Source organism: Oncorhynchus gorbuscha, linkage group LG14, assembly GCF_021184085.1.
Source record: "Oncorhynchus gorbuscha isolate QuinsamMale2020 ecotype Even-year linkage group LG14, OgorEven_v1.0, whole genome shotgun sequence".
In the NCBI taxonomy this organism is placed as follows: Eukaryota; Metazoa; Chordata; class Actinopteri; order Salmoniformes; family Salmonidae; genus Oncorhynchus; species Oncorhynchus gorbuscha.
In genome coordinates this window covers 53722594-53749062 of record NC_060186.1, presented here as the reverse complement: position 1 = coordinate 53749062, position 26469 = coordinate 53722594, and the positions used below count along the sequence as shown (strand labels likewise).

The 26469-nt window shown below is 42.8% G+C and overlaps 1 protein-coding gene across 1 annotated transcript in view; it reads right to left on the bottom strand.

Annotated features, from left to right (window-relative positions):
- Nucleotides 1-26469, bottom strand: part of LOC123995111 (tubulinyl-Tyr carboxypeptidase 2-like) — a 39925-nt gene that overhangs the window by 7245 nt on the left and 6211 nt on the right. The window contains exons 2-6 of the mRNA XM_046298450.1: nt 24554-24642; nt 23895-23951; nt 23355-23429; nt 18697-19078; nt 16614-16731 (exon numbers count right to left, since the gene is read on the bottom strand). Of these exons, the coding sequence (XP_046154406.1) occupies nt 16614-16731; nt 18697-19078; nt 23355-23429; nt 23895-23951; nt 24554-24642 (721 nt within the window). The remainder of the gene's footprint in view (nt 1-16613; nt 16732-18696; nt 19079-23354; nt 23430-23894; nt 23952-24553; nt 24643-26469) is intronic.

The window sequence follows — 26469 nt, the reverse complement described above, 5'->3', positions numbered from 1 at the left end:
CGCGCCATTAAACAAACCCAACATCTACAAATCTCTGAGGCGGCTTTGCTCAATGAGCAGGCAATGGATGGAGAGAAGAGAGCATTAGCAGGCTTCCACAGATCGGCTAGAATAACATGCTGACCACACCGCCCGCGTCACGTGCTTGAGTGTTGCAAAATACATTTACACATACATGTTATTCAATCATTGCACCCACAATGCTAGCGCAATGAGCGTCTGCGTAGCAAGTATCTAAAATAGAACCCGCTTCTCCCATCTCCTCATTGGTTTTTAGGAGCATATACCCACGTGGGTGATTGAAAGATGAACAGAGGTCCCCACTCCAATCCAGTTGGTGGTGGTAATGCATCTTAAAGTTGGTCCAAGTCCAAAGAAGAAGAAGAAGTCTGAAGGATGAGAGATTACTAGAAACGGACTCAGTTTACCCTTTTATCTGTGGATTAATTGTCAGAGTAGAGGACCTTGTGCATTTCAGGTAAAATAACAACCCAATGTTTATATCCAAGGACAAATTAGCTAGCAACAGCAAGCTAGCTAGCGAAATTGCCATAAATGTTTAATGCTTTTCAACCTGTCCCCAAATTAATATAGTCTGTTCAGATTTTTCAACCTGCGTGTCCTGATCGCATCTGGTGTGGACAAAAACAGCATGCACGCGAGCGGTTTGGTCAGCATGGCACCCTCCAATCTTTGTACAGAAACTCTGACAGCTGATGACATTTTCTGAGGCGCTGACTGAACTAAAATGTATATACTGTACCATAGCCAGGGACTCTGATAGACTATGTTGGTTGGGTTTGAGGTGAATAATTGAAGGTGTTGGTGACAGAGGACAATGACGTCTCCCTAGGTGGGACGTGTAGGCCATTACGGGAAAAAATACATGAATTTCACATGAAATTTCAGGTGAAATCATGTGGGGTTTTTTCAGTAAAAAAATGTGACACGTACATTGAGGACGTATCAGGGGTTGGACAAGACTCTCTTCCTCAATAATTAATATCTTACAGGAGGCGACAGGCAGAGAGGTGGGTGTCTAAGAACAAGCTCACAATTAATCCCATCAGATTGGCAGGTGGTACTGAACACAGTGCTGTGAACAAAATATTTGCCCCCATTCAAATTTTCTCTACTTTTGCATATTTTTTTATACTAAATGTTATCAGATCTTCAAACAAAACCTAATATTAAATCAAGGGAACCTGAGTGAACAAATAAGATAACAATTTCATTTATTTCATAAACAACGTTATGCAACACCCAATACCCCTGTGTGAAAAAGTTATTACCCCCTTACAGTCAATTTGTGGTTTTGCCACCTTTGGCTGCAATGACTCCAACCAAACTCTTCCTGCATTTGTTGATCAGATTCTCACGTCGCTGTGGGAGAATTTTGGCCCCCTCTTGCATGCAGAACTGCTTTAACTAAGTGACATTTGTGGGTTTTCAAGCATGAACTGCCCGTTTCAAGTCCTGCCACAACATCTCATTTGGGATTAGGTCTGGACTTTGACTAGGCCGTTCCAAAACTTCATATGTGTTGCTTTTTAGCCATTTTCATGTAGACTTGATTGTGTGTTTTGCATCTTTGTCTTGCTGCATGACCCAGCTGCTCTTCAGCTCCAGCTCATAGACGCATGGCCTGACATTCTCCTGTAGAATTCTCTGATACAGAGAATAATTCATGGTTCCTTCTATTAAGACAAGTCATCAAACCCACACACTCCCCTGCGTATATATTTGGAAAGCGAAGCTAGAATTATTAATTTGGCTCTATGCTCCAGCATTTTGGATTTGAGATCAAATGTTGATATGAGGCGACAGTACAGAATGTACATTACTGTAAGTATAAATAAGAACAGAATATGTTTCTGAACATTTCTATATTAATGTGGATGCTACCATGATTACAGATAATCATGAACGAATCGTGAATAATGATTATGAGAGAGAAACTTACAGACGCACAAAGATCATACCCCTAAGACATGCTACCCTCTCACCATTACGAATAACAGAAGAGGTTAGCAATTTGGGGGTATGATAGTTATGGCTCTGTAACTTTCTCATTCATCATTAGACACAATTCATTCATGATTATCCGTATGGTAGCATCCACATTAATGTAGAAGAGTTCAGAAACATATTCTACTCTTATTTACAATCAAATGTATTCCAAAATGACACCATACATTATTTACCATTCATTTCTATTGGGCAACAACATCATCCGAAACACAACCAAAAGAAACTGCAAATGCATCCAACAAGTTTGTAGAGTCACAAACTTGATGTAATCATTGCGTGCTAAGAATATGTGACCAAATACTAAACATTTGACTACTTTAATACACAAGTGAATTTACCCAAATACTTATGATACCTTCAAATGTGGGGACGAGACACATTCAGTTCTTTCATTTCTAAAGGACAAAACAGATCATTAAAATACCCTCTAACAAAAGGTGACATTCTGTACTGTTGCCCCATATGAAACATTTAATCTCAAATCCAAAATGCTGGAGATTAGAGCCAAATTAAAAGTATTACCATCACTGTCTAATTAAATACATAGTGTGGCTTCCCGAGTGGTGCAGAGGTCTAAGGCACTGCATCGCAGTAATAGCTGTGCCACTAGAGATTCTGGGTTCGAGTCCAGGCTTTGTTGCGACCGGGAGACCCATGGGGCAGCGCACAATTGGCCCAGTCTCATCCGGGTTAGGGGAGTGTTTGGCCGACAGGGATGTCCTTGTCTCATCGCGCACTAGAGACACCTTTGGTGGACCGGGCACAGTGCACACTGACACGGTCGCCAGGTGTACAGTGTTTCCTCTGACACATTGGTGCAGCTGGCTTCCGGGTTAAGTGGGCATTGTGTCAAGATGCAGTGTGGCTTGGTTGGGTTGTGTTTCGGGGGATGCACGGCTCTCGACCTTTGCCTCTCTCGAGTCTGTATGTGTAACGTCTGCTTCCAACTCACACCCTCAAACAAGTAGATCCCCTCAATGCAGCCCACTTTCCAGCTCACACTCTCAAACACATAGATCCCCTGAACACAGCTCACTCTCCAGATCCCAATCACCTGAATTCTGATCACCTGTTCACACACCTGTACGTCATTATCACACACTATTTAGTTCAGTTTGCACCCCATCATTGTGAGGTATTGTTTGTTTGTGACACTTCATTTCGGAGCGTTGGGTTTCATGTAACTTAATCCTCCTGTGTATGATAGTTTTTGCCTGCCTCACTATCGACACCTTTTGCCTATCGGATTTCCTGTTATGAACCTATTGCCTGATGCTTGTAACGCCAGGGTAGTGGGTTCGATCCCCGGGACCACCCATACGTAGAATGTATGCACACATGACTGTAAGTCGCTTTGGATAAAAGCGTCTGCTAAATGGCATATATTATTATTATTATATTATCTCCCGGACAACGCTACTAGCCTTTTCTCTGCCTGTACTGTTTCCCTTTTGAACCTCCTGTGTATGACCTTCTGCCTGCCCCTGGACCCAGCTACGTGCCTCCTCCTGTGGTCCTTTGCAATAAACACCTGCTGCGCACTGTCCTTGAAACCAGCTCTCTGTTTCCCCTCGTGTTCAATACCTATAAGGAGTTGCAGCGATGAGACAAGACTGTAACTACCAATTGGGTAGAAAAAGGAGTAAATAATAAAAATTACATAAATGTACATTTAAATAAATACGTAATGCATAAATGCACACACACACGCGTGCCCACACGCACACAGACACACAGACACACACATACCAGATGTCAAATAGGTTTCGCCCTCAATGTCAAATTACAATACACACAAACATAACCCATGCATGACAAAAATCCAACACTAGGCTTTGGATTGCTGGGCTGAGCTATGACTTTAAAAACATATCTAGTCAATCTGAGTTGGGCTGTACAAGGGTGATTACTAGAAGGCATCTCTAATGTATGTAGATCCTCCTCTCTATGTCTGTGTTCCCTGAATAATGTTGTAGCTGCTGCACTGTGAGCCAGCCCCAGATCCTATTACAGCCTCAGCCTGCCCTCTGCCAGCTGAGAGGACACCAAACCAGGCCAGGAGGATGAGTAAGAAGGCTCTCATCTTACCAGATAGCAACAGGGCACTGTGGTGTGTGTGTGTGTGTGTGTGTGTGTGTGTGTGTGTGTGTGTGTGTGTGTGTGTGTGTGTGTGTGCGTGCGTGCGTGCGTGCGTGCGTGCGTGCGTGCGTGCGTGCGTGTGCGCGCGTGTGTGTGTGTGTGCATTAGAGATGAGTGGGTTGACTCATAACCCGTAGGCCCTGCGGTTATATCCAAGGGGCGGGTGGGTTTAGGATCATGAAACATTGTGTGAATGAAGGGTGGGTGGGTTGAATAAAGAGAAAACAATACATACAAAAATCCATAAATGTATCATTCTTGTGCAATTTATATCTATTGGCAACATTGAGATGTTTCTTTCATTAGTGTGTAAGCAGCTTTAGGGCCTAACTTTACGTGAGCCAAATAGCCTCATTGCCAAATAGCCTACTCGCCAAATAGCTTACTCGCCAAATGCTTTTGGGAATGGGAAGAAAAAGTTCACGTCGATCCACTGAGGCAAAAAGGGCAATGTGGGAGTTTAATTCAATAAGAGAAAAGCTGTGAAATGGAGAGTTGAAAATAAAGAGAAGGGAGGGCTAGAAAAGTAATGTTTGGTAAATATTGTGGTAGAGTTGTGGTAAGTGGTATAGGATGATAGCAGTGCCGGCTATGTTATGTATGATGATTGTGAGCCGCTATGCAAATTTGACAGTCACAAGACGGGGACTTAAAATAAATACAATTGTATTGGTAGCATACACATATTGTGCAGCTGTTATCGCGGATGTAGTGAAATACCTATGTTCCTAGCTCCAACAGTGCAGTAATAACGATACAAAACAATACACGCAAATAACCCTAAATTAAAAGAAAGGAATTAAGAAATAGGTGTTCAGCTTGTCCGGGAGCAAGGCATCTGTGTCCGCAACGTGGCTGGCTTTCCAATTATAATCTGTGACTGTTTGGAGTCCCTGCCACATACGTCTCTTGTCTGAGCCGTTGAATTGCGATTCTACTTTGTCTCTGTACTGTCGTTTGGCTTTTTTGATTGCCTTATGGAGGGCATAGCTTGTCTGTCTGTATATGTCCATGTTCCCAGTCACCTTGCTGTGGTTTGCTCTTTCAGTTTTGCACGAATGCTACCATCTATCCAAAGTTTGGATAAGTTCTAATAGTCACAGTGGGAACAACATCCTCAATGCACTTGCGATTGAGCTCAGACACAGAGTCAGTGTGAACGTCAATACTTTTCTCAGAGGTAATCCAGAACATATCCCAGTCTGTGTGATCGGCCAATGGCAAATAGGTCTATGGCACGTCAATGGAACTGTAGTCTACTGTTTGTATTTGCATTTATTAAGGATCCCCATTCGCTGCTGCCAGTTACTCTTCCTGGGGTCCATCAACATTAAGACAGTAATATACAATACAATATTACATGACATTACATTTCATAACACTTTTCGCAACACATTAAGTGCAGTTCAAGTCGGAAATTAACATACACTTAGGTTGGAGTCATTAAAACTCTTTAAGCAACCGCTCCACAAATTTCTTGTTAACAAACTATAGTTTTGGCAAGTTGGTCAGGACATCTACTTTGTGCATGACACAAGTAATTTTTCCAACAATTGTTTACAGATAGATTATTTCACTGTATCACAAATCCAGGGGGTCAGAAGTTTACATACACTAAAGTTGACTGTGCCTTCAACCAGCTTGGAAAATTCCAGAAAATTATGTCATGGCTTTAGATGCTTCTGATAGGCTAACTGACATAATTTTACATTTCAATTGGAGGTGTATCTGTGGATGTATTTCAAGGCCTACCTTCAAACTCTGTGCCTCTTTGCTTGACATCATGGGAAAATCCAAATAAATCAGCCAAGACCTATGAGTGTTTTTTTTAGACCTCCACAAGTCTGGTTCATCCTTGGGAGCAATTTCCAAACGCCTGAAAGGTACCACGTTCATCTGTACAAACAATAGTACACAAGTATAAACACCATGGGACAATGCAGCCGTCATAACGCTCAGGAAGGCGACACGTTCTGTCTCCTAGAGATGAACGTACTTTGGTGCGAAAAGTGCAAATGAATCCCAGAACAACAGGAAATGACCTTGTGAAGATGCTGGAGGAAACAGGTACCAAAGTATCTACATACACAGTAAAACAGGTCCTATATCAACATAACCTGAAAGGCCGCTCAGCAAGGAAGAAGTCACTGCTCCAAAACCACCATAAAAAAAGCCAGAATGCGGTTTGCAACTGCACATGGGGACAAAGATCTTACTTTTTGGAGAAATATCCTCTAGTCTGATGACACAAAAATAGAACTGTTTGACCATAATGACCATCGTTATGTTTGGAGGAAAATGGGGGAGGCTTGCAAGCCGAAGAACACCATCACAAGCACGGGGGTGGCAGCATTATGTTGTGGGGGTGCTTTGCTGCCGGAGGGACTGGTGCACTTCACAAATTCGATGGCATCATGAGGGAGGAAGATTATGTGGATATATTGAAGCAACATCTCAAGACATCAGTCAGGAAGTTAAAGCTTGTTAGAAAATGGGTCTTCCAAATGGACAATGACCCCAAGCATACTTCCAAAGTTGTGGCAAAATGGCTTAAGGACAACAAAGTCAAGGTATTGGAGTGGCCATCAGAAAGTTCTGACCTCAATCCCATAGAAGATGTGTGGGCAGAAATGAAAAAGCGTGTGTGAGCAAGGAGGCCTACAAACCTGACTCAGTTACACCAGCTCTGTCAGGAGGAATGGGCCAAAATTCACCCAACTTATTGTGGGAAGCTTGTGGAAGGCTACCCGAAACATTTGACCCAAGTTAAACAATTCAAAGGCAATGCTACCAAATACTAATTGAGTGTATGTAAACTTCTGACCCACTGGGAATGTGATGAAATAAATAAAAGCTGAAATAAATCATTCTCTCTACTATTATGACATTTTGCATTCGTAAAATAAATTGGTGATCCTAACTGACCTAAGGCAGGGAATTTTTACTAGGATTAAATGTCAAGAATTGTGAAAAACTGAATTTAAATGTATTTGGCTAAGATGTATGTAAACTTCCAACTGTATGTTCCCTCAGGCCACTACTCTTCTGCCACATACAGTCAGTATCTACAATGCAAAATCCATGTGTGTGTAGAGTGTGTGTGTTAGCATGTGTTTGTATGTGTGTCTCTTCACAGTCCCGGGTTTGTTCCATAAGGAGAATTTGTATCTGTTTTCTAAATCTGATTCTACTGCTTGCATCAGTTACCTGATGTGGAATATAGTTCCATGTAGCCATGGCTCTATATAGTACTGTGCACCTCCCATAGTCTGTTCTGGACTTGGGGATTGTGAAGAGACCTCTGGTGGCATGACTTGTATGGTATGCATTGGTGTCCGAGCTGTGTGCTAGTAGTTGAAATTGATTATTCAGTAGATTAAACAGTCAATACTTTTACAAAATCAAGTAGTGATGAAGTCAATCTCTCCTCTACTTTGATCCATGAGAGATTGACATGTATATTATTAATGTTAGCTCTCTGTGTACATGTTCTAAGCCAATTGTCATTTTCCTAAGTCCCTCTTTGTGGCACCTGACCACAGGGCCAGACAGTAGTCCAGGTGCGATAAAACTTGGGCCTGTAGGACCTGCCTTGTTGATAGGGTTGTTAAGAAGGCAGAGCAGCACTTTACTATGGACCGACTTCTCCTCTTAGCTACTATGTTTTGAACATACACCTCAACTTTCTCAATTTCCATTTGCTCAATTCATTACAAGATTTAGATGAGGTTTGGGGTTTAGTGAATGATTTGTTCCAAAAACAATGCTTTTACTTTTTTAAATATTTAGTACTAACTTTTTTCTTGCCACCCATTCTGAAACTGACTATAGCTCTTTGTTAGTGTTGCAGTGATTTCTCTCGCTGTAGTAGCTGACATGTATAGTGTTGAGTCATCCGCATACATATAAACACTGGCTTTACTCAAAGCCAGTGGCAGGCCATTAGTAAAGATTGAAAGGGGCCTGGACATATTCCCTGGAGAATGCCTGATTCTACCTGGATTATGTTGGAGAGGCTTCCATTAAAGAACAACCTCTGTGTTCTGTTAGACAGGTAACTTATCCATAATATAGAGGGGGTGTAAGCCATAACACATATGTTCCAGCAGCAGACTATGATTGATAATATCAAAATCCGCACTGAAGTCAAACAAAATAGCTCCAACAATCTTTTAATCATCAATTTCTCTCAGCCAATCATCAGTAATTTGAAGTGCCATGAATGTTGAATGCCCTTCCTCATAAGCGTGCTGAAAGTTTTTTGTAAATTTGATTTTATAGAAAAGTATTGACTGTTTAATGCAACGAACAATCAGTTTCAATGCTAATTGGTTGGGTATTTGAGCCACTACAATGGGCTTTACTATTCTTGGGTAGTGGAATGACTTTTGCTTCCCTCCAGGCCTAAGGGGACACACATTCTTGTTGGCTTAGATTGAAGATATGGCAATATCATCCGCTATTATCCTCAATAAACGTCCATCCAAGTTGTCAGACCCAGGTGTCTCATCATTGATTATAGACAACAATCATTCTTTCACCTCTTCCACACTCCACTTTTCAAAATTACAACGAGTTTGCCTTTTTGCCCAAAATTGAATTGAAGGTGCTTCAAAGCTTATTACTATCATTCTTTATATCATTTAACTTTGTTTCATAGTATAGAGGGGTTAAATGGAAACTGAAATCTGAACACTGACTATTGAGTATGAAAAAAATAAAGGTTTAATAGCGTGTGACATTACAATGCCCGGATGCCATACTAATTGTGGCTTTGACAACAGCTGCTCAATTTAATATGGGGATGTGCTACTGAAATCAATGAATAGTAGGAAACCACGCAATTGTGCATGACACATTATCAGTATGCAAAAATAGAATGTTTTATAGTATGTGAATTTCCGAAAATCTAATATGGTTTAAATGCCAGGATGTTATACTTCGAATTCGATGCACACTTTTCCACAATGCATTGGAAGAGTTGTACTGCGAGTGATAGGCCCTTGTTCTCTTCAAGTAGCCTAACAACAAAACTAGGCTACTTAATTGTGAAGATGCCGAATAGCGAAGCTTCTGCGGTGGTGTTCAAATGTATGCTCAGTAGTTTTTGTTCTCCTTAAAATGATCACGAGTATTGCATCGTAGGCTACATCTTAGAAAACAGATTTTGTATTATTTTTTACCCAAAGCGTATTTCTGCTTTCTCATTGAAAAGTGTTTCTTGTTCTCCTGGCCTTCGTCATAGCTTTTAAACTAAATATTAAACCATAGTTTTACATCTGAATGTGTCTGCACCGGGGACTCGGGATGTGGCTGCGTTATTGATGTCATGTTAATCAGGCCTTTTGATTTGAACATATGGATTGTTTTAGTTTTGTTGGTTAGGCTACATAATTAATTATTTCATTTGTTGATCAAGCCATAGCAGTTATTCTGATCTCGTTCCCAATGATCAGTGATTTAAGTTTATTATGTTGCAGTTCAGAATTTGTGATGCTCGACTGTCCATGTTTTCCTTTGCAATAGCCTTTTGACTTGAACATTTGAAAGGTTTTGGTGTGTAGACTAGGCTACTTGATTCAATGTATATATATTACAGCACTTTGGTTTCACTAATAAATATGTTGAAATGGAACCAAATGATTTGTTTCTGTCTTCAGTCCTTTTTAAATAGGATAGATGGGCTATAGGCTGCGGTATACGTCAAATGTGATAGTTTGCCTATAACCAGCTTGAGTAGGCCTATAACGCTATTCTATTCAGAGTTTCAAAAAATGTATTGAATTGGAAATTAGCTATTTTAAGGCTGATCAATGCAATGCATGTCTGTTGAATTTTGGTATGTTTTGTGGTGCGCTAGCAATGTTCCCTCTAAGCTGCGGGTGTGCGAGCAGTAGAAATATCAGCCCCCGCAGAGAAGCATGAGATTGAACATCACTCAACTTTCTGGAGTTTTCCCCCTTAGTTAATATTATCAATATTTCCCTTTACTGTGGGAATTGTGATCGAATCAACGGCAATATTAGCCACTTTCAATGAAACATTACGAAACATATGCATATTGCATTGACAGGCATGACCTGTACTCCACACAGACCAGTGCGGCATAACCAATCAAAGCTGCAGTAGGCCTATATGCAAATAGACCATTGCCATATATGGATCTGTGTCATTCACTTTGAACTAGACTGTGTTTACAGCAGAGTAGATGAGCTTGTTTTGAGATCAAAGCGAGAGCTGCATGTAACCACCTTTGCACCTTTGTTCATATCCTTTTCTCCAGTAGATAGTGAGTTATTAACCCAGTTATAGATCATTTGTAGTCAGCAATGGGGGAGTGATTGCTTCCTACAAGAGCACAAAATGTGTACATTTCTAGACATCTTTGAAAAGCGAGTCGGGTAAAGATTTTTGTTGTTGTCTTAAAGTGGCAGTGTTGTATTTAAAAAAAGGCTTGAATAAGATAAGTAGTCAATAGGTAGAAGGTAGAATAATTTGTCTGATTCTCTGTAATAATGGTGTGGGATTAATAATGCATTTTATTTTGTAAAGTGGTTTCTTGCATCAAACAACACAACATTTTCAGTCACCTCCATGTCTTAAGGACAAGTGGATAAACAGGTTAATATCAACCACTGCATGTTTTGGAATGTAGGCCTATATTGATCACCACACATTGGCTGCTACTGTCGGCTAAATTATAAAACTATTTCTCTTTTAAAATGTTATGGGATACATTTTATCCACTGTTTTTGATGGTAGGCCTACATTATGATCAAATAGCCACAGTAGCCTACATGACCACTGTCTGAAACTGTAACTTAAAGCGGGTACAGCCTCAGTGTTCACAGGAAACATGTGCTGGAAGTGGCACAGGATTTTCACAACGTTCAAGTTTGCGCTCAGCAGACCTGAGATTTGCTCAGTGCCGAAAAAAGAAGATCTGTAGAAAAATAGGCCAGTCTGTAGAGGTGCCATCTTTATGGTCTAAGGCACTGCATCTCAGTGCTTGAGGCGTCACTACAGACACCCTGGTTCAAATCCAGGCTGCATCACAACCAACCGTGATTGGGAGTCCCATTGGGCAGCACACAATTGGCCCACAGTCGTCAGGGTTAGGGGAGAGTTTGGCCAGTGTAGTCCGTCATTGTAGATACAAATTTGTTCTTAACTAACTTGCCTACTTAAGTAAAGGTTACATCTAAAAAAAATCTGCATCATAAAAGCTGATAGTATTTCAACCACATAAAATATGCATCCAAGCTGAACTTAAATCTTATCAGAAACATATCGGGTCGTTTTCACAGCTTTGTATTTCCTTACTGGTCAACTGGTCGAAACTTTGTACCGAAAACTTTTCACACGTTTATTTTTTTGCATTTTCGAATGTCTTTGCAACGTGAAAGATGCAGAGTCTTTATTTAGTCTTCTAGGGAAACATATACTGACAGAAGAGAAGCTACACGTATCTAATTATAGACAAGTTGACTAACAAACAGCCTACCAAAATGTCGGAAATTATAAGCAGGAACATATCTAAATTAGGCAAAAAATCCTGCAATCCCTGTAAAAAAATCATTCCGCTCTCTCTGTTGCCTACAGCACATGTTCTATACTTGCGTGTTAGGGTCAGGTGCACATATAGTCGGGCGGTTGCGGATGGGTTATTAGCAATTGCGGGAGGGTGCGGGTGAACAAACAGCTGACCCACGCACCACTAGAGTGTGTGTGTGTGTGTGTGTTCATTTGTATCAACAACTTCAAAATCTAGTTTGGTTTTAAATAAAGTATCAGTGAGAGTGGATGAGTCTCTCTTCCAGCCTCTATCTTGTCAGAACCACTCTAGCTTGACAACACTTCCAGTCCTGTTTCTCTGTCTGTGTCTCTGTGTGACACACTCAGTCAATAGCGAACTTAAATATAGCCAAGAGGAATTATGAGAGTCCATGCATAAATCCCAGGATGCCTTCTGCACAGGCTTGAGGTAGAAGTTGTCCTTCACCAAAGATCTACGATCAGATTACACAAGCCCCCTTCCTAACCTTAACCAATCGAGGATGAGACAAGTTCTGATTTGGGGGGGATGGGAAAGATCTTCTACATTCCACAGTGCAAGTATCCCAGCAGCCTCTCTGTCAGGACAGGATCCTCCATCCTGAATCCTCCAACTGTGCTGGTGATTGATAATAGGAGAGGACACTTCCCTTCTATAAGACACACTCCTCTGGGCTGACTGGGGCTTTCAGATGTTGTCAGCAGAACTTCTTCCTCCCTCCCTCTGCTCGGCAGGCTGTCATAATACTGCTGTGCTGTCAGAATGGACCGTCACCCCAGCCAAGCCACTGAGTTTGGTCCTCCATCACAACACATACTGTGGTGTACACTCACGCGTAGGCTACATACCACTGGAATGCACATGGCACACATTCACTCCTTCACCCCCACACACATACTGAAGCTAGTGTGCTTCCACGTTAACTCCAACTTAACCATGAGCTGTTCACCCAGATCAGCCAATGTCAGTATCTACTCTAGTGCTGCTGCTCAGCCCTCTGTTTCCTCTAACTGGCTGCTGCAGCTGATAAGAATATGACAGACGGAACTCTTCCTGAACTGGGATCTTTAGCTAGGAAGCAAGGCAGGAAAAGGGGCCTTATGGATAAGAGAAGAGCAATCGTCTACAGTAAACATCTAACTTTCTTAACTCCTTAACCCCTTACACTCGTGGGAATTGGCCTATATGGATAGTGATAGATTGAATGGTTTCTTACAGACTAAATCTTAAATCCATATGCATAACAATAGTAGCAATTGAATGGGAACAGTTTGAAGGTCATGGGGAAATTATTAGACCAAAGGTGAGTGCACATCAGTTCACCTGACACGACACTGAATCCAAACATTACACGGTGGATTTGATGTGCATTTTAAATTGACTGTACTTTTCGCCTCATTTGTTGATAATATTCTGGATACATCCAGTAACATGATTAGACTATTCCTGGAAAATGTGCGGCAAGTATTCTTATTCCTGCCAAAAACCTGCCATTTTCAACCCGTATATGGGTACCAGTGTAAAGGGCTACAGTCAGCAACTTCAGTAAGTGTGTCAGGGTTCCATGCCCAGCTAGAACATAACGTTATGAGAACCATATTTTTCTTATAGCTTGGTGAAAGCCTAGTTGTCCTATGGTTATTTGCATACAACCTTCCTACAATGTTCTGGAAATGGTGCAAGATAGTTGCTTGGCTTTGGAACATTCAGCACATTTAAGGAACTTCAAAAATAAATAAGTAATTTCATTACTTTAACAGAACGTTTCATAAAATGTGAAACATGGTTACATTTAATTACATTTTTGGTAATGTTCTAGGAACGTTCTCCAACTGGTTTGACATTGGGAATGTTCTCAAATAACTCAGAGAAGGTAAAGAAACAATGTTCTTCTATGGGAATTTCAGTTCTTCAGCATAATGTTTTCTACAGGTTTCCCCGTGATTCTAATTAAAGTAGTGTTCTCAGAACGTTGAGAGAATATTAAGAAACAACATTATTCTGCGGGAATTTCAGTATTCAGCATAATGTTTTCTGCAGGTTTCAGGATTGTTCTACTTAAAGTCATGTTCTCAGAACATTAACAAAACTTTCCATAAAAACCACAAGAAAACATTAGTAACGTTCAAATAATGTTCATAGAATGTTTAAAAAATACACCGCTCTAAAAAAATAAAGGGAACACTTAAACAACACAATGTAACTCCAAGTCAATCACACTTCTGTGAAATCAAACTGTCCACTTAGGAAGCAACACTGATTGACAATACATTTCACATGCTGTTGTGCAAATGGAATAGACAACAGGTAGAAATTATAGGCAATTAGCAAGACACCCCCAATAAAGGTGTGGTTCTGCAGGTGATAAGCACAGACCACTTCTCAGTTCCTATGCATCCTGGCTGATGTTTTGGTCACTTTTGAATGCTGGCGGTGCTTTCACTCTAGTGGTAGCATGAGATGGAGTCTACAACCCACACAAGTGGCTCAGGTAGTGCAGCTCATCCAGGATGGCACATCAATGCGAGCTGTGGCAAGAAGGTTCGCTGTGTCTGTCAGCGTAGTGTCCAGAGCATGGCGGCGCTACCAGGAGACAGGCCAGTACATCAGGAGACGTGGAGGAGGCCGTAGGAGGGCAACAACCCAGCAGCAGGACTGCTACCTCCGCCTTTGTGCAAGGAGGAGCAGGAGGAGCACTGCCAGAGCCCTGCAAAATTACATCCAGCAGGCCACAACTGTGCATGTGTCTGCTCAAACGGTCAGAAACAGACTCCATGGGGGTGGTATGAGGGTCCGACGTCCACAGGTGGGGTTGTGCTTACAGCCCAACACCGTGCAGGACGTTTGGCATTTGCCAGAGAACACCAAGATTGGCAAATTCGCCACTGGCTCTTCACAGATGAAAGCAGGTTCACACTGAGCACGTGACAGACGTGACAGTCTGGAGACGCCGTGGGGAACGTTCTGCTGCCTGCAACATCCTCCAGCATGACCGGTTTGGAGGTGGGTCAGTCATGGTGTGGGGTGGCATTTCTTTGGGGGGGCCACACAGCCCTCCATGTGCTCGCCAGAGGTAGCCTGACTGCCATTAGGTACCGAGATGAGATCCTCAGACCCCTTGTGAGACCATATGCTGGTGCGGTTGGCCCTGGGTATCCTCCTAATGCAAGACAATGCTAGACCTCATGTGGCTGGAGTGTGTCAGCAGTTCCTACAAGAGGAAGGCATTGATGCTATGGACTGGCCCGCCCGTTCCCCAGACCTGAATCCAATTGAGCACATCTGGAACATCATGTCTCGCTCCATCCACCAACGTCATGTTGCACAACAGACTGTCCAGGAGTTGGCGGATGCTTTAGTCCAGGTCTGGGTGGAGATCCCTCAGGAGACCATCCGCCACCTCATCAGGAGCATGCCCAGGCATTGTAGGGAGGTCATAGAGGCACGTGGAGGCCACACACACTACTGAGCCTCATTTTGACTTGTTTTAAGGACATTACTTCAAAGTTGGATCAGCCTGTAGTGTGGTTTTTCACTTTAATTTTGAGTGTGACTCCAAATCCAGACCTCCATGGGTTGATACATTTGATTTCCATTGATCATTTTTGTGTGATTTTGTTGTCAGCACATTCAACTATGTAAAGAAAAAAGTATTTAATAAGAATATTTAATTCATTCAGATCTAGGATGTGTTATTTTAGTGTTCCCTTTTTTCTGCAGTGTATATTCTTTCTATTCTCAGCATAAACAAAACTCTCTCTATCCTCTATCTTTTAAGTGTGTTCAGGAATGTTGGCTGCTCCCACTAATTGGCCACACCTGATCTTAATGATGCTTTCTTCCTTTAAAATGGGGTCTGTTTGAATAGACTCAAATTAACAGCATTGAATGTGTAAAAAACATGGCATGCTAGCTCCATCCTGGTGGCGCAGTGGACTAATTCCATGGATAGAGAACAGTAGATCATAGGTTGGAATCTCACTGACGCCGTGCCACAATAAATTATGCTTAGGCGTTATTATTATAATGCCTAAGCAAATTCATTTTTCATTAGTCCTATATGCGCTTGAAGTTCAAAACAGTGAACCCAAATTAAGTTAGCAGTTATTAAAAGTCTCAATTGAAACATTCAGTGAATGTTTTAAGGAAGTTATTCAAAAACCTCAAAATAACCTAAAATTTCCGTTCTCACAACATTAATAAAAACCTCAGAAAAATGTTCAGGGAACCATAGTACAACGTTTTCAGAACCTCTCTGCAACCTTAAAATTAACATTTCCAGTAAAGGCTACATTTCACTTCCAATCTCAGAACATTAAAAAAAACATTCTGATTTACTGGTCAGGAAACGTATGGCTTGATTCCCGGAACCAATGGAAAACCAAATGTACGTTCCCACAACTTTCAAGGAACCACATGTGCTAGCTGGGTGCCCTCATTGATATAAAAAGAGGATGAAAAACATAGCATAGACACACTGCCAATTCATCTCTCTCTAACATCATAGCGTCTAGCCAAGAAATCAAGATGGGATATTGAGAGGTTTTATAGTGATGATCAACAGTTGATATGAATTATTAATCTCACTCATGCATATCCAATCTAATCTGCTTTAGATTAATTTACTTTTAATTAAAAACCTGACCGACTTTCAATTAAATCTCTAAGAAAAGATTTAAATGAACTCAAACCTCAGGATTCTTGACTATAAAACATTGAACTAATGATATCCAGGAAACTTTCTTCAAAAGTAACCTGATGTGAACTCTTCCTAGTTGTTAGGGAGGGTTGAGATGTTAATGTAAACCAATCTAAGAAAGGCCATTCCCCCTTCCACCTTTTGTCTCAGTGATGCTAATAACCTAAGATTGATCCCAAGGATACTTACGACTTGTCTCTCCGGTGGATGTGGCGTCTTTGGGGGCTGCTCTGTCGGCGATGGGGGAGAGAGACTTGCCTCTGGTCCGTTCTTTGATGGGAGACTGGGCACTCGATGACTTCAGGATCTGCGATAAAACAACAGAAGAAGACTTAGGAATCTAATGTATAAGATCCGGTTTGAGCTGCAGTTTCTTCACTGCAAGCTACATGAGGAGTTGCATTCTGTTTATCAATTAGCAGGCATGTTCACCATTCACTGGGCCCATTTGCCGCAGGCCATGAAAAGGGAAATGAAAAGTTCCGCTTCAATAAAAAGAGCAGTTGAAGAAGTTAACTTTTAATGACACAGTTGGATTTCAGGGACATAGTGAGTAAAGGCGCCATCTGTGAATCAATGTAGGGAGAAGAGGAGAGGGGATGACGACACTGTGGGGAGTGGAGAGACTTTGGAGAGGAGAGCCGAGAGTGTCTCTCTTCATTAGTAAAAACACTAACAGACAGTAATGAAGACAGCCTCCCAGGCAGTGCCCTCATTAACGTGATGATACCCCATTAACCCAATCAGCCCACTAGTCAACTCCCTCTGCAAACTCAATTACCCATGGGCTCACACCGGCACATATAGGCACACACACAGGCACACACACAGGCACACACACAGGCAAAAACACACAGGCACACACACACACACAGGCACACACACACACACACACACACACACACACACACACACACACACGCACACACACACACACACACACACACACACACACACACACACACACACACACACACACACACACACACACACACACACACACACACACACACACTACAGGCACTGAAAGAGAGACTAACATATTACTAACATCCACTGCTTGGTGAGCAGAATTCGAGTTTCAGGGTCACCCTGTCCTGGTAGAAACCTAATGAGAGCTCACTGCTGACGGACAGTCCGGAGGAGACTGGAGAATAATTATGAAAAGGATTTCCTGGAACGAACAAACAGGAAGCAGCTCATATTCCGTGCTCCAGAAACCACATGCAGCTGAGAGCATAGGCAGGATGTTAGTCATAAGATTGGTGATAGACATAAGGATGTGTGTGTGGTAGCGGGGGAGTGTTATAGTACAGACACTGCTCTGCTATACTGTATAAAATGCAAGCTCTCTGTCTGTGTTGGGCATAGAAGACACACTAGAAGAATTTCCCAAATAGCCTCTGAGCATTTTCACTGTAAAATTATTCCTAGATTGATTCATTCAAATGAGAAAAGTGTTTTTACACTAATGTCCCTATTACTAGTTCTAAAAAGGAAAAGGGTAGTATGTGAGTTCTTCAGCTTCCAGAAATACGGTAATATATATATATATACATTGACACATTTTCGTTATGTATGTTAACTATGCACAGCTAACGAGAGGTCAAATACAGAGGTTAAGGATGTATCTCCAGCGCTGGGCAGCTGGGAACACATGACCTACATTTACTGTTGCTGTGATAGTCAGCCGCACCATCTTACTACCATCCCCCACCAGCCACCACGCTACAGCTGAGTCAGATGAATCTGGGAGACGTGGTCCAACCAGCCAGCTTCTCTGTCTTCTCTGTCTCTCTCTTTCCACTGAGGGGAACTCTGGCCTTAATTATCCCTGACGGTTCATATTACACCCATCGCCCCTCCGTGGTAGCCGCCCTGGTTTCAGACGGGGAACAAAGGGGGAATTCCATGACATGATGCCGTTCCAGACGGAAGCCAAGCCAAAGCAACACAAACGAGTTGAACGCTCCCTCGGGGATGACCTCGGGTCAGTCGACTAGAGAGCTTATCTATTGTGTTGAACATTTTCAACCTAACAGAGTTCAAAGGTACAGTATACTGTACCCTACAATTAGGGGTATTGTTCAAAGATATGAGAAATATAGTATTTGGGCATCCACGGGGTTACATACAGTGTTGTAGATACTAAACGGGGGAAAATGTATCAAAGGAGGGCAGTGAGGCGTCGAGTAATCAAGTTTGACACATATGCCCTCTCGTGTCTGCCGAGAGGAGAAAAATGTGAGAAAGTAGGACAACAACATGGCACCTTCATCCTCATGTCTCGGCCATGTTTCTCCAGCTCCTTCCTCATGTCCTCTCTCCCCAGGCGGGCGGCGTTGAGCACCAGGTACTTCCACTCGATGGGCTGGAAGACGTGCGGGTCGTGGGGCACGTACAGGCCGATCTTCACCTTCTTCAGCGTGTGCTGGTAGCGGCGGTACGAGTCCTCGAACTCCATCACCAGGTCGCTGAGCGTGCGGAAGGTCAGGGCCTTGTCCATGAGGTCTTGGCGGCGGCTCATGCCCAGCGTGCCATAGCGTCCGTTGCAGTAGACGCCCAGCACCACGTGGTGGAAGTGGTTCCCTGAGAACTGGGTCTTGAAGCTGATGGGGAAACGCTCCACCGACGTCAGCCCGTTGGTCAGGTATCTGGGGTGACCATGGTCAAGGACGTTAACTGGCATCATTAGCAACAACAACAGTTTCAGGGAGTTTAATGCTGTCTAGTGAATGGTTGTAATTATATACACAGAAAGAGAGAGCAAGCGAGCGAAAGAGAGAAAGAAAGAGAGAAAGAAAGAAAGAAATAAAGAAAGAAAGAAAGAAAGAAGAAGGTAAAAGTTAAAGCATCATGGTTAAAGGGGTTAGCATCAGTAGTATAATCAACAACAACTTTTCAGAGATAAATACTCCCTAATAATCTCCTGAATGGTGATCACTTGATGTTTACGAGAGAGAGAGAGAGAGAGAGAGAGAGAGAGAGAGAGAGAGAGAGAGAGAGAGAGAGAGAGAGAGAGAGAGAGAGAGAGAGAGAGAGAGAGAGAGAGAGAGAGAGGAGAGAGAGAGAGAGAGAGAGAGAGAGAGAGAGAGAGAGAGAGAGAGAGAGAGAGAGAGAGAGAGAGAGAGAGAGAGAGAGAGAGAGAGAGAGAGAGAGAGAGAGAGAGAGAGAGAGAGAGAGAGAGAGAGAGAGAGAGAGAGAGAGAGAGAGGGAGACAGAGAGGAGACAGAGAGAGAGAGAGAGAGAGAGAGAGAGAGAGAGAGAGAGAGAGAGAGAGAGAGAGAGAGAGAGAGAGAGAGAGAGAGAGAGAGAGAGAGAGAGAGAGAGAGAGAGAGAGAGAGAGAGAGAGAGAGAGAGAGAGAGAGAGACGTATCCAAGCCAATGTTAAGCCCACTCACAAATTCATTATATTATTTCCAGAAACTCATTAGCTAACTGGCATTGGCTGTTTTAATAATGGAGAAGCAGATTCAGTAAGAGTGGCTTGTCTTTGAACCCAAACACAGCCACACTCACTATATCTCTAAATCAAATCAGCTAATGTAGGGAGGGAATGAGAGGGTTTGGAGCTGACAGGTTTAACATTCATTATATCAGTTTCATTACAGCGGACAGACTGTAGTACATCTCTGCACATCATAGGATGGGATACTATCACAAAACAGATACATTTCCTTCAAACTAAATTTGAGGATACAGTATATGCATATTACATTCGAAAGTAGCCAGACACTAAAAGACTGTTATTCCTAAAAGTCCCAGGAATAAATAGCTGTGGTGTCCTAACGTGGCATCTAGTGTCTCACACAATGCACACCAGGCTAGCCTCTCCCTGGGGCTTATACTCTGTATGTGGCTCCCCAGAACTCTTATGTAACTGGCCTGTGGATCCACTGCAGCGTGGCTGGGCGGCGCACGATGCGGCAGATTTGACAAATCTGGCCTGCCCAGGAGAGAGGGGGGCAGAGGGGGACACGGCAAGCTTGGAGATGGGTTATCTGGGACTGTCCAGGTCCCGAGGCAGTAGAGGAACTATAGTGACAAACACAAGAATAGGAAACTCCACTGTGTGTATCAATGACCTTATGACCAGTAAAAAGCAACTTGCAGCCCCACTGACTGGCCTGAGAAAGGGTCAACCACTACCAACCATGAGCCTCAGCAGTACTGACCTCATCATCATCCAGACATATATTATGCATCTATGATCTATGATCCACTCATCCGTATCATCATCAGTAATGTTGTCGTCTCATGTTTTCAATAAGCAGGCTGTTTTCGCTGCACCCTCACTCTGCAGTGTGTTGTGCAGTAACAATAACACAAGCTGGCTGCTACTGTGGTTGAGATAATACATTGGATCTGAGAGAGGGAGCACATTTCAGCATCAACTGACCAGCCGACCAGTTTAACAGGTGCGATGGGGATTCCCTTCCACAACATACATAGTTAAAAGGCATCTTTGTAGCGTCCGTGTACAGTCACGAGTCATGTTTCACAAGCAAGATGCCTGTAGAGAAATATTCACAGAGGAAGCCTCAACTAAATAAAGTGGGCATATCCCATTTGAAGAAGAGAGCTCTTAAGGTTTGAGAGAAGAGTGACAGGTATTATTTAAGATCACCACAGGACAGGAAGCACCATGAAAGGAGGTTATGGTAGTTGACATCAACACTTTGATCAGTTACACTCTGTTTTCCCATGAGAAACAAGCCCAACTTTGGGAGAATACAGACAGACAGCAGAAATAATCCCCCTCAGAGAGCATACTTGAGTTTTTCCACAGAGTAGGGAGCGCAGTGCGGCGGCGGTTGCAGAACGTTGGTGTGATTATTCATTGAGGCGGCAGTTAGAGCAACAGAAAAAAAAGCAAGCCCCTCCGTCCTCCCCTGTGGTAGCTGGGTCTGTCTACACTGTACACACATACTGTACACACACACACACAGAGTCCCCCTATTGCCTCTCCTTAATGAATGCCCCATTAACTAACTACAAAAATATCACATATTACCAATGATACAAGGCATGTGATCCACCCCAACCCCAATAGTAGCATACTTCCTCTTATCTGCCACCAGGCAAGAGCTCTTTCCATTACCTGGGGAGGATTATTGTTGCCATAGAAACCAAACCAAGCGGCGTATGACTATAAGGCCTGTGTTTACTAGCTCCAGCAGTACTGGCTCACGCTGCTTTAACACCTGAGCTGGGAAAACTCCAGGGAGGCGTTGCAAATATTAATGGCACGCCTGTTAACTGCCCCCTAAGCCCTTCTCCAACAGAACAGCATATCTCTAGGTATATGACAAACACTAATTAAGATACATGCTTGCTTGTTTGCCATGATGCTGTGTGTGGAAGATGGCCCATAGTAAATATGATCCACGATGCACCACTGTTTGGTCAAGAGGAGGGTCAGCACTTTAGTAAAACCATCTGCTGCCCCTCTTGTTTTTTAAAACCAAATATCTATCATTAAGTGAAAGGCGAAACCAACTCGCAATAAACATCTAAACATTCTGCTGGGACAAGACTGCCATTGACCCCTGATCCAGTACATTCCCTGTTTTCTAAAGTATTAAAATGATATGCCCTCATTCACCCTAATTATTTGACGTTCTATCAATCCTCGTAACAGGCAACAACAAAACATCTGTTTAAATGTGTGACAATAAAAAGAGCATGCATAGTTCAATTACAAATATGTCCAAGACCTGATGAAACGGAGTTATTCTTTAAAAAACAAACATAAACTCTGTTTCTCCTCTCTGCGATAAGCATCTTAGGCTACTGTACTCAGAACCTCTTATCTGTAGTAGAGGAATTTGCCTTGCGGGGGGACCTACTAATGCACCAAGTTACTGGAGGATTCAGCTCAACACAAAGACAAGGCTGTAGTAGTTGATCTGGAGGGAAACATAGGTTGTATCATAAGAAAACACGAGTATACAACACTCCATCTACTAAACCATTCACAGAACAAAACTAAGAGCCATGCTGTAACAACTGAGTCTCTAATTTTCTCACTATTATCTGAACATATCAACTGGTTCTGTATCTTAGCATACAGCTTGGCTGGCTCTTTCATCTAGGAGACCGGAGAATGTCTGTTGCAAGTCAAAGCATCATTGAGCTTATCATCTTTGTCAATGAGGGTTAACAGGTTTGGTCTCACCTGACAGACTTGGATTTGAGCCTATGACATCCCACTGGGCAAAAACTGGCCGAATAAACATTGTTTCCATGTCACTTCGACCAAAGAATTCAATGTGATGATGTTGAATCATCATGTAAAACTGATTGGATTTAGTATTTAACGTAAAATAATTTGGTATTTTTTACCTAAATCCAATGACAATTATGACATTTATTTAATTATTTCATATTGAATTCAAGTTAGTTGACAACTAAACCAACTGTAAATGAAAACTAGATGTTGAACTGACGTCTGTGCCCAGTGGGATAAACCGAGAGAAAAGCCTGTCAAGTCAACAGACACAACAGACACAGCCTTTTTCTTCATGAGACCAGCCTGCAGTTTTGACTGAGGATAAACCTGTGCCCCTGAAAAGATCAGGCTCGGACGTGACAGTAACCGTTGGTGAAAAGGCCCAGCAGCCAAGCCACTCTAAATGGCAATATGCGAGACGCTGCAGAAACTTTGCTCTGCCTGCCTATATGCTAGGAGGGAGGTTCCACTTTGAACTTTCAGACTCTTGTTTCCTAGCAACAGGGGCATCTGTGAGTCTTACTGGCCTAAGGGGGAATATTAAAGGGAAAGGGTGTACCTCGTCAGTCGCACAACTGAACGTATCTAATTGATTTCAGGGGTTTCATTGGGCACCTCAGGAACCTGAAACAGATCCGCTCGAACTCCCATCGGTTAATGTGTATCTCTGACTGTTCCTACAGGCAAAGAAAGGATACATCCCAAGGATGACAGCTTCAAGGCATTTGATTGGAAGAGATTCCCTGATCATTTCTCTCGCAGTCTCCATCAACCTGAAAGAGAACAAAGATGATTGTAGTGAATATTCTTGTTTCATACAAAGTCGCCTTTGGTGCCTTATACAAACAATGACACAATGGTGTTGTTCAAACAGGATAACAACAGACCCTGTTTGATTGACTTCAAATGTGTCAAGTACAAGCCAAGTACACTAATGAAAGCACCATCTTCTAAATACGATGACCCCTTTACCATATTTTCGATAGCACATTAAATGTCCTGGCTGTCTTTGCAGAGTACATACACATAGCATGTGTACTCTGGGTAAAGGACACAGCAAGAGGCAGAGGACAGCTATTTTCAACATATGAACTGGCCTATATTCTTCTACAGACAAATTATGTTGTCTCACAGAGTAGTGGGACCTCTCTTCTGGCTCGGCACAGTGGCAGACACAGGAAAGACACAAACACGAACCAATTGAGATACCACAGACACAGCCTCACAGCCACACTTACCCACACAATGGTCTGGTCTTCCTTATCTCAAAGAACTGAGTTCCTGTGTGATTGTATCTGACAGACAGTTAAGGGGTCTGCAATGGGCGAGAGGGGAATGGTGATGTTTCTGATATCAGGTTGATGTAATTAATCTATTGTAGGCTAGAGGTTTATGAATATCCGAGAGAAAAAAAAACGTACCTCAAAGACCTCATTGACTACACCCCCCCCCCCTCACTGTCATGTGTCAAGTCTAACTGAAACGAATTTGAAGACGATGGCTACTCTCCATCTGAATGTGTCTCCTGCAGTTAACAGAGTGAAGACTATAAAGTACTGTGACATTTTTTACAGACCCACGGAGCACCTGTGGCTACAGTATGGCAGTTGGTGCACCTGCACTCCCCTGGTAACAATCACAATAAATTAAGCCCACCTGAAAACGTTGACACGTGTTAGTTAGCTAACACACTGCATACATACTGTGCAACCCGCAGGGCTTCAGAGTGAATTAAACAGTGTGAAATGTGTCACGGATCTGCAATGAGCTATAGGAGGACATTGTGCCCTAAAGTTAGCTGTGGTTTCTCCCTTCTCAGCGTGTTCTGTGAACGGGGGATGAGAGGAGGATAAGGGAAGGGAGGTGGCAGGTTGAGTGCTCGGCAGGGAAAGGATACTGCAGTGCCTTCATGTAGTTCTGGATGGCCAGCAGCCAGGCAGGGACAGACATGGAGGGCTTGAAGTTGGGGACCGATGGCACAGGGTGCTGTGGGATGACAAAGAAAGACTATGTTAGATTGATCTTGGTGGTGGTGGAAACATAAACATGTGGCAATATTGAAGGACTTCTACTGTACAGTCATTGAGTCAGTCAGAACCAGAAAAACAAATGTGTGTGTGTGTGTGTGTGTGTGTGTGTGTGTGTGTGTGTGTGTGTGTGTGTGTGTGTGTGTGTGTGTGTGTGTGTGTGTGTGTGTGTGTGTGTGTGTGTGTGTGTGTGTGTGTGTGTGTGTGTGTGTGTGTGTGTGTGTGCGTGCGCGCGTGTGCGTGTGCGGGGGAAGGTGACCCAGTAGACTAAACGCTATGTAATTTCCTCAGGGTTGTTTCTCTTCTCAACAGAGCTGTTAAACAAAGCTTATCTGAGGAGTCTGGTGTCATGCTGAAGACAAACAGTTTAGTCCTCTGTCTCAGTCACACAAACCCTACTATGCTCTATTTGGAAAGCCTGAGGTGATGGATCAAACTAATGACAGAGTACCATGCCCTAAACCCAGAGGGAAGACATTTCCTTTCCAGGATATTAATAATTCTAGTTAGTCATGGTTAGGTCTGTTTCTCTGATCAATCAATGGCGCACACACACACACACACACACACACACACACACACACACACACACACACACACACACACACACACACACACACACACACACACACACACACACACACACACACACACACACACACACACACACACACACACACACACACACACACACACACACACACACACACTGATCCTTTCAACCAGGTTTGTGTAGTATCTGACTCTACAGAGAACAATACAGCCACTGGATCAGCCACAGGTACAGAGAAAGAGGGTGTGAGAGAGATAGCAAATGTGTATATTTTGTGTGGACAGGAAAAGAGAATCCCAAACCAATCAAGGTGAGATGAGAGGATAAGATAACCCCAAACCAATCAAGGTGAGATGAGAGGATAAGATAAACCTAAACCAATCAAGGTGAGATGAGAGGATAAGAGAAACCCAAACCAATCAAGGTGAGATGAGAGGATAAGAGAAACCCAAACCAATCAAGGTGAGATGAGAGGATAAGAGAAACCCAAACCAATCAAGGTGAGATGAGAGGATAAGAGAAACCCAAACCAATCAAGGTGAGATGAGAGGATAAGAGAAACCCAAACCAATCAAGGTGAGATGAGAGGATAAGAGAAACCCAAACCAATCAAGGTGAGATGAGAGGATAAGAGAAACCCAAACCAATCAAGGTGAGATGAGAGGATAAGAGAAACCCAAACCAATCAAGGTGAGATGAGAGGATAAGAGAAACCCAAACCAATCAAGGTGAGATGAGAGGATAAGAGAAACCCAAACCAATCAAGGTGAGATGAGAGGATAAGATAAACCCAAACCAATCAAGGTGAGATGAGAGGATAAGATAAACCCAAACCAATCAAGGTGAGATGAGAGGATAAGATAACCCCAAACCAATCAAGGTGAGATGAGAGGATAAGAGAAACCTAAACCAATCAAGGTGAGATGAGAGGATAAGATAACCCCAAACCAATCAAGGTGAGATGAGAGGATAAGAGAAACCCAAACCAATCAAGGTGAGATGAGAGGATAAGAGAAACCCAAACCAATCAAGGTGATATAGGGAGTCATCAGCTCTCTACCCCCTACAGATAGGGCTCATCAGCCCTCTACCCCCTACAGATAGGGCTCATCAGCCCTCTACCCCCTACAGATAGATCTCATCAGCCCTCTACCACCTACAGATAGATCTCATCAGCCCTCCACCCCCTACAGATAGATCTCATCAGCCCTCCATCCCCTACAGATAGGGCTC